Source organism: Lathyrus oleraceus, chromosome 1, assembly GCF_024323335.1.
Source record: "Lathyrus oleraceus cultivar Zhongwan6 chromosome 1, CAAS_Psat_ZW6_1.0, whole genome shotgun sequence".
In the NCBI taxonomy this organism is placed as follows: Eukaryota; Viridiplantae; Streptophyta; class Magnoliopsida; order Fabales; family Fabaceae; genus Lathyrus; species Lathyrus oleraceus.
In genome coordinates, this window is record NC_066579.1 from 407,317,330 (window position 1) to 407,327,044 (window position 9,715).

General features: G+C 33.0%; 1 protein-coding gene across 2 annotated transcripts; it reads left to right on the forward strand.

Annotated features, from left to right (window-relative positions):
• The first annotated feature begins 3,170 nt into the window (after positions 1 to 3,170).
• On the forward strand, positions 3,171 to 6,772 carry LOC127076067 (uncharacterized). 2 transcript variants are annotated; one of them, XM_051017621.1, is made up of 4 exons: positions 3,171 to 3,549; positions 3,687 to 3,819; positions 3,908 to 4,075; positions 5,416 to 6,772. In XM_051017621.1, exons 1-4 carry the CDS (start codon positions 3,362 to 3,364, stop codon positions 6,385 to 6,387), a joined length of 1,461 nt encoding a protein of 486 aa, XP_050873578.1. In that variant the 5' UTR covers positions 3,171 to 3,361; the 3' UTR covers positions 6,388 to 6,772. The 2 variants fall into 2 exon arrangements, with proteins under 2 accessions (XP_050873578.1, XP_050873585.1); XM_051017628.1 differs by having other exon boundaries at positions 3,911 to 4,075.
• Positions 6,773 to 9,715: the final 2,943 nt, after the last annotated feature.

Here is a 9,715-nt window from a genome sequence, read left to right on the forward strand (position 1 = left end):
ATGGAGGAAGTCCTAGTCAAAAGCATCGACAATGAGATGGAAAAATATCTGTTGAGTCTCATACTTCAACCAATGTCAAAATTCACATAAAGTAATGAGACTAGGGCCCCAAAAACTTTTAACAACATGTTGGTAAGAATTGAGAAGTTCATACAATTTGAGGAAAAACTGGCTGAGAGTAAGGCAATATACGAAGGATGTTTAGAGAAGGTCAAGACAAATAAAAGAGGAACCAAAGAGATAAAACAAGTTAAGGAGAAAAGAAGCGAGGAAAAAAATAACCCCAATTAGTTTGGGAGAATAGGGGAGCACCACCATGTAGATACCAAAATTACACTCACATGAACACATAAAGAAAACACATACTTCAAGAATGCATCAACACTGAATTCTGAGAGGATCAAGTTAGAGCACCAAAACATATTATGGAACGTCTCATAATTAATAAGTCTCAGTATTGTTGTTTCCAGAAAAGTAAAACCATAATAGCAAACAATGTGATTAAGAAATAGTGGTTGTCAAGATTTTCCCACCAAGATAAAAACAGACCCAAAGAGAGAAGATGGGTGAAAAAAGTCTGTAAAAGAAGATGGGTGAAGAGGGAATTAAAACTACTACTAATATTTAAGTATGACATTAAGAAATAAGCAAAAAAAAAACTCACCAAAGATATCCAAAGTAATACATCACATGTAATAAATAAGATAAATCAAACAAACAAAGTAAAAAAAGAAACACCAGAAAACTGAACCACCAAGAGCTAGGGGAGAAAAATTTGAAAATGAATGAAGAAACTCTATTTATAGGAAAACCCCAAGCCCGATGGGATAATCACAGGTAGGCACTTGGCAAAAAAATAATAATTACAACTACGTTTTTCCGTGCCACAATGATCACATCTAAAGCATAGGGAAACATACATCCATTAGTTATACTCCTTACCTATAACCCTAGGGGAATACCTAGAGGGTACATTACGTCATACTAAACTCCAAGAGTAAAAAAGGAATTTTCCAAAATAACCCACAACTATATGAAGATTTCCACACTAAAGATCTACATGGACCGAGACTCAACGAGTCCGAAAGATGCCCTACATTCGGTAAGTAAAGGGCTGACATCAAAGGCTGAAGCAGGTCCGCAACACCCAGATCACAATCAGATAATGCCAGACCAAACCAGCTTCCCAAAAAAGGCTCTAGGACCTCACCAACAAATGTGGATCTTCCCTAGGAAAACACCTGTTTCATGCAAATGATTGAAGGGGTATCATTATATGATAGAATGAATTATACCATAACATTTGTCTATTTGGGTAACTATCTTAAACTGAAAGGTTGTAGCCCCTCATCAACCCGTGAAACCTATATAAAAGGAGCGAAGAACATCAAATCAAGATACACACACTTCTTACATAAAAATACCTCTTGCATATAATAGAAGCTTACTTGGGCGCTAAAGTGCTTGCAGGTACCACCCCCTGCAAGATGACAAACCATATTTAGAGTGCATCATCTCTTCCTGGAAACCACTCGACTTAAACTACTTCACCATCACGTGAATGACTCCTTTTTCAAAAGGATCAATAACCAAATCAATCCATTTTAGTTTAAAAAGGAATAAATCAGGTCCATTTTATATATTGGTTTAACAATCGGTTTCTTTCACACACATGCAATGAGAAAATACTATTGATTTGCGTGGAAAACCCAAAGAAAATGAGAACAAAAACAAAAAGAAATAAGTAGTGAAAAAAATGACATAAAACATATCGTCGATGCGGCGAACCCACAGTGATACTAACCTCAACAACGACGAGGACAACCACATCAAAGGAAACTACAACCACAACAAAAAGGACAAAGAAAGGAAACACACAAAGGCGGAAATTGTAACAAAGGTGACGATAACCACAACAACGACAATGAAGATAGAAAACACAAGGAGACATAAACTACAACAATGACGATGGCAACCCAAATAATGAAAACATTCGAAGAAGTATTGTCTTACTCTCACCATTATCCTTTTTACTATGTTTGCATTCTCGCTTCCTTTAATCCTTTTATAATGTCATTTTTTTGTATTCGTTTCCTTAAAATGAAAAATATTTGTTTTAAAATTTTTTATATGACATATGACTTTTTAATATTATAATTTTAAAAGATGCAACCTTCGTTCCTAATTATAACATCTTTTAGGCTTTATCGGAGAGTTTGGAGGGGAGAGAAGATAGAGTTTCAAAAAACGATTTAAAAAAAAAGAGAAATCTATAACATTTTTTAAACTTTTGTATAAAATGATAAAAATATCATTAATATATTATTAGTTTTTAAAATACTATAATAACACAAATTATATTTGAACAATTTGTCTAAGCTTTATAAAATTCTCAAAACCATTTCTCTAAGACTTTTCCAAATTAAAGAATTTTGAATTTTGAATAAAAATAAATACCTAAAACCTTCTCCACCTAAATTCTTCTATTCTTTCCATTAATCAATATTTTTTTCAAAGTCCTCCTTCGAAACTTCCAAACAAGACCAATATAAAAATGTAAGAAATTAAGAATATTGGTTGAAATATTAAATTTGTTAATTTTGTATATAATTTTATAAATTTATTTTTAAGAAAAATAATTGTTTTATATTTGTGTAAGGATATTATTTACTCAAATCATTTCAAATTATAAGACGTTTTAGATATTTCAAGTAAATTAAAAAACATAATTAATTTTATATAAAAAAAATAAATTATGCATAATTTTACTATATTATCCTTTATTTATGATAGATGAAACATTTAAAGAGTTAAAAAAATAATAATAAATAATAGAGGATATATAAAAAAAATATCATTAATATCACATTGAAAATATAAAGTAATTTATAGATAATTTTTTTGACAAATTAATTTATAACTTGAGACAAAGGCAGTGATAAATATTAAAATAAAATTAACAATTAAAAACATACGGATAAAAAATAGTTTATGAGAGTGGAGATGATACATTTTTGGGTTGATTGACATGTACAAGTTAAAAAAATCTAAAAATAAAAATAAAAATAAAAATATAAACATATAATATTTTGACTTTTTAAAAACTAAATCTTTTAAAACAAATATTTTATATTTAGTGAGCCCTAACTTATCTTAGCCGAAAATCAGAAACACTTATAAAAAAAGTAAAACAATCCAGAGAAAAATTGAAAAGAGACCCGACCCGTCTTGAACCATAAGACCCAATTGCAATTCATCGCTTCACCTTTTATGATTTTCTTCTCCAAGTTGCAAGCAACGTTGAAGAAACAGGGTTGTATTTTGTCTCTGAAACCAATCAAATCCGAAGAGATTACAAAAAATGGCGTTGAAGTTTTTGAACAAGAAAGGATGGCACACGGGAAGTCTCAGGAACATAGAAAACGTTTGGAAAGCAGAGCAGAAGCATAACGCTGAGGAGAAGAAACTCGATGAACTTCGTAAGCAGATTCAAGAGGAACGTGAACGTAGCGAGTTTCGTCAGCTTCAGGAAAAAGCTGGTCTCGTCCCGTAATTTATCTATCACTATACCTCTTTTCCTTGATTAAATTCTCAATTTTTATTGGAAATCCCAAATTTGTTTTTTAGGGTTAGGGTTTACTGGAAATTGCTGATAGAATTGAAAATTTGACTGATTTTGATTGCAGTCACCAGGAGAGGTTGGAGTTTTTGTATGATTCGGGATTGTCCGTTGGTAAGACTTCTGAAGGTTTCAAAGCCCTTGAAACTGTACCCAAATCCGATGCAACAGATGCACCTTCTTCTTCTTCTGCTTCTAAGGTATTTTTTTATTCTCTATTGTTGATTGAATCTGAATTTAAGTTTGTTTTGATTGTTGTGAATTGATTCATGGTTTTTTGAGTTGCAGCAGGATGCAGGTGTTCCTGGAGCTTTATTTGAGGACAAGCCTCAGTCTGCTAATGATGCTTGGAGAAAGCTCCATTCTGATCCCTTGCTGATGATTCGCCAGCGCGAACAGGAAGCACTTGCAAAGATTAAAAACAACCCTGTCAAGATGGCCATGATTAGAAAATCAGTAAGCATCTCTCTCTTTTTGTTGTAAATATTTTAACAGTAATCTTAGTTGTGCATTTTTGTTTGGTTATTATTGTATTTTGTACTTCAGCTTTGGTTTACTGGGCTACTGGCTAGCCTTGCCCTTGTTCTTGACTGTAGTCTCAATCTCTGATCATAATCTGTTTCAATTTTTGCTCATTTAATCTAATTTTCTCGCATTTTCTCATCAACACAAATCTAAAAGTAAATGAGATATGATGAGTTCAAAACCTTAGAAAATTATACTAGTTGCTCTGCCTGTTTTAGATTGATAGCGGTAGAGAATTACAAGGCAGGAATTACCACTCTTTAAGTAACTTAACTAGACTACTTAACTGGAATTACTATTCTTTCAAAACCTAAGATGAATTACAGGGGCGTATTGTGACTTTGAAGACACTTATAAATTGTTAGAACTTGCTAGTGTGTGCTTTGTGTGCTAATTTGCTGGGGTGGAATATACATTGAGTGACATATTGAATAAACTGTATCTGACCAAACAAAACCTTGTAATTCAGGAATTTCCAATGCACTCTGCTGCAATAAAAATTCTGATTTGTAGGAATTTCCCAAAACATTGTGATTTGATTTTCACTACCACTCTGCTGCTATAAATACATTTCCCCGCCTCCACAATTTCTGTGATTTCTGCCTTAACTTCTCCTCCTCGTTGATGACATCAACTTATGTTTAGGACCATCCATGCCATGCAGCCCCATGTCCATGATGACCTCCTAAGGAGTGATCTTGCTATTTGTGGCTACTATTCTTATTCATGCTGGCTTAAATGGCGTATAACTCTGAAATGATGTTGCTTTAAGACTTATGTATTGAGCTTTTATTTGTAATTCACCGCTTGCACTTGAGGCTTTGTTTGGGAGTTTGGAGGGGAGGGGAGTGCTTTGAAAAAATAGAAGGATGGAGTAAAAACAATTAAGCGAATTAAGTGGAGAGGTTTGGGGGGTTTCATTTTATTCATAATACAAAAACAGCTTTAGAGGGTTTACATAAATTCTTCAATTTTAATCTATGTTATAATATTTTGAAAATTAAAATATATTGATAATAAACATTCATTTATCATTCTATACAAAATCATTCTTTTAAAAAATGTAAAAAGTTTCTCAATTTTTTGGGTCCAAATATGCTTCCCCTAAAGCCCATTCCCCTCCTCTTCAAACTCCTATACAAAGCTAAAGAAACTTTAAATTGTATTGACTAAACAGGATGACAAAAACAACTGTCACAGTTCACTTTCCCCGAGAAATTGTGTTTGATGTTGTTTCTAATTTATGGGTTTGTCTTTGTTAACTATGTCAGGTTGAAGGAAAGGAAGACAAGAAGAAAGACCGCAGTAAGAAAGAAAAAAAGAAGCATCGATCCAAATCAAAGCATAAAACACAGTCTGATTCAGAAGATGACATAGCTGAAAGGAGAAAAAGAAGGGCCAGTGATGAAGACTTTGAAAAGAAACGTCACAAGGCTCAATCAGATTCAGAGAATGAATCAAGTGAAGGAGAAAGGAGGAGAAGGAGGGTTCACTATGAAGACAAAAAATACAAAGAAAGATCACCTAGTCACCACAGGAGTCAAAGCGAAGTCAAAGACTATAAAGATGCTGATAACAGAAGGAAGAATCATTATGAAGACAGAAAATACAGAGAAGGATCACCCAGTCACCACCGGAGTCAAAGAAAAGTCAATGACTATAAAGAAGATGCTGATGACAGAAGGAAGAATCACTATGAAGACAGGAAATACAGAGAAAGATCACCCAGTCACCACCAGAGTCAAAGCAAAGTCAAAGACTATAAAGAAGACGCTGATGACAGAAACGATAACAGAAACGATAACATGTCAAAGTCAGGAAGATATGCTCCAGAAGGTCAGTCCGATTTTGATGTTTCTAAAAGGGGGAATGGGAGCTTTCGAGAACCAAGCTCTACTAGATCTTCTGCTACTTCGCTTGAGCGACAGTCACGCTATAAGCGGAGAAATGTGGCTCCTAAGCTTTCAGAAGAAGAGAGGGCTGCTAAACTTAGGCAGATGGAACTTGCTGCTGAGTTGCATGAAGGGGAGAGATGGAAACGGATAAAGAAGGCTGAGGAGACTGATGCAAAGGAAGCAATCCAGAACACTAGTTCTGTTGGAAAGAATTTCTTGGATAATGCTCAAAAAAGTATATATGGTGCTGCAGAAGGGGGGAGCTCATCAATAGCTGAGAGTGTTCGACGGCGGACACATTATTCCCAAGGGAAATCTGGAGGTGAAGGCAATGCATTTAGGCGGTAAATGTTTTGCTGTGTTTTATCACTTGATTTTAGTTATCCCAACTGTCCCCAGAGCTCTCTGAAACACGTTTTGTCGTCCTTGTCGTTGTATCAACATTTGATTCATTCTATGTATCAAATAAGGGAATGGATCCTCTGAATTTATAAACATGATGATGCTAAAGGTGTAGTAGCAATGAGATTATTTTAATATAGTTTAGCCTTCATGATTAAAAATTTCCAACATTCCTTGTGATTTTGAAGTATTCAAGTTTGATCTGACATTACTGTTTTGATGTACTCCCTATCTGTCATACTGTATATTTCTGTTTGGGTAATGTATGTATGATGTGTTTATTATAACGGGATTCTGTAGTGGCTACTAATCTTAAATTTCTTTTTCTTTATATCAGTTCTTTATTTTTTTGTTGGTCTGGGGTTTATAAACATTTACACATTCAACTAACATTTTTTTCTTACAAGTTTTAGTTTCTAGTTAGTAGAAGACCTCTGCATCTGTGCGAATATATAAAGTTGATAATAAGACTTAAATATTATTGAGAAGGAATTGTGTAAAATGTAATCAAATTTTTTACAATTTATATGGAATGATACAAAGTCATAGTAAATTTAAAATATACATTGTGCTTAGATAAGTACAGAAGTTCAAGGAAATAGTAAGTGCAAATGAAACACTAACAGGGGTATGTAAATAGTATTTTTAATGTGGGTACCTAAAATAATTTTTGTTTCAATGATATGATTTGTTAGTCTAGTCACCTTTAATCTTGTACCATTACAAAGACCTCCAGATTGATCTAAATTCCTTATCAATATGATACATGTTTCGATTTTTAGTTTCATGGAATGATTTGACAACCCTGATGTTTTCAAACAGTTTAAGAATTCAGATGTTAAATGCGCGAAACCATTATTGTCATTAGCTTATGATAATTTTGAGTTAGTATAAATATAGTAAAATCTAAGGAAATAGAAAGCGAAAAATAGACATGTAATGATTCTCTGGAAGAAGATTTATGATGTAATCATTGATTTCATCTATTTCAATAGTTGAAGCTAAAATAACTCTATTTTATAGGAAATTAGTATCACCGAAGTTTTGAAGGAGATTTGGATAAGTACTTGTAACAATCTTGTTTATTGGGTCCACATAATTTGTTAAAAGTAACTCTTGTGGAAATTTCAGCATATCCATCTTTGGTTCAGATATTTTTCCATCACCAACTTGTAGAATCCATTAAAAAAATTTAAGACTTTCTTCGACATAGGTTGAATTATACCCCGTTTCCAAACACATATTTTTAGTTAGTTTTGGAACTTTGCAATGATCTCAAATATATGATGCATTTATTGTAGAATGGACACCTAGTACCTCTAAGAATCACAGGTAGACTTTGTCTGAAATCACCACCATAGATGACAATTTTTCCTCCAAAAAAATTTCTGACATGCAAAATTGTCAATACCCATTATATCTTTTAAAGACTGGTCAAAAAATTCAAAATAGAATTTGTTTCTCATAGGAGTTTATCCTAAATTATCAACTTTGTTATCCGCAACAATCCAACAATGTCAAATATTTTCTCAATGTTACAAATTGAAGATTCTAGGCATGGTACAAGGATTTTAAATCTTGAATGTGTTGATCTTCCTCCTAATAAAAGTAGATTTTCAATTCCACTTGAAGCAACATTCAAAACAATGTTGCGGTTTGAACGTAAGCCGCTGATAGTTTGTTTCGATGAAAGTCTTTTCAGTTTCACCATAACTGGAAAAAAACACACCTCCTTTCTGTTCAATCATTGCCGGCATGATTTCCTTAAATATGTTGTTTTGTTCTTCTATGTAAAACAGGAAATGAAAAACATTAAATTGTTGTTAGGATATAAAGCAAAACGTAGCGGTGTTCTTCTAGGCATTCACACAAAATGAAACAATATGGACGCCGTTTTCAAGCTATTTAGGAAAAGCATAAAAGTGCAAACAAATCAATGGCATTTAGTCTCCAGCAACATTTTGTGTGAAAATATATATTGTTATAAATATCCTGCTGGTGGAAATAGTCAAATGTATTATTGCCTTAATGAATTCTTTGTCGTCTTGTAGAAATTCCATTGCAAAATAAACTTCTCTGAAAGTTGCATGTTAAAACCCCTCAACAGTCATGAGATCATCATAATTTGTAGGCCCTTTCTTCATTGTCAACAACATTCATATATAATATAATTCCCCAGTTGTTGGAGGTACCAAAATTAAGCGACCCATTATGTAACCTCTTTTCCTTAGTTTCCAACATCTTATTTTCTTCACATAAACAAACTTGGACACAAATTGTCCACATGTCAATAACTTGGCTTCATCATATTCTTTGTTTGCCATAAACCAAGATGTAAACATGGATTCAGTTACCCTCGCTTTAAGAAGGACATTGCCAATTTATTCAAAATCTTTGTAGTACACCGAGTTCTCTCCTTCCATGTGAAAAAATAATCTTTCAACGACCAATTTTCTTCCATGGATAGAATATAAAAAAAATTCTTCAACATGCTTTGCTTGGTGATACATATCTACAATCAAGGTATTGTTTGATTTCGTCATTATTTCCTTCACCACCAGCTATATTTGGAATAATAACAATTGATATTCTATCATAACCCTTGTTGATGTACTTGAAGAGATATTTGATAGAAGTATTTTGATTGCACCACTCCATGTTGATGTGTGCTTCATATTTCATAAGTAAACGTGGGTTCTGGGCACAACATGACCGTTATGAAGCATGATTCAATTCTTCTCAATTGTAAAGTCGTTATCCCTTCTTTTATAAATCAGATATCCATCTTGATCAACTATGGTGATATTTTGGAACTTCTTTGGATAATACTATGAACACTTTCCATTTGTCATGCACATACATTTAGGGTTTGCCATTCCACAAGGGCCATGTACCGTGTGGTTCTTTATAAGACTATACAACTTTGGTTATTTTAAAGGGTCTGACACCTCAACAAATATAATTTTGTCAATATTATTAGGTGCCAAATATTTATTTGATGGATGTAAGAAGATTAGGAGGTGGGCATGTGGCAAACCTCTCTTCTGAAATTCTATGGTGTACATGTATGTTATGAAAAACATAGATTATAAAAAAATTAATGTAAAGAAGAAAAAATTAAAAAGTAGTAGATGTAAAATATACACTCAGAATCAATAGTATGAACTTACATGCTAGAACTTTGCCTAAGACATATTTCTTAGTCACGTTAGATAATAGGTTATCAAACTTCATTTTAAAAACTCTAGAAATGATATCAGGTCTATCTTGTGAC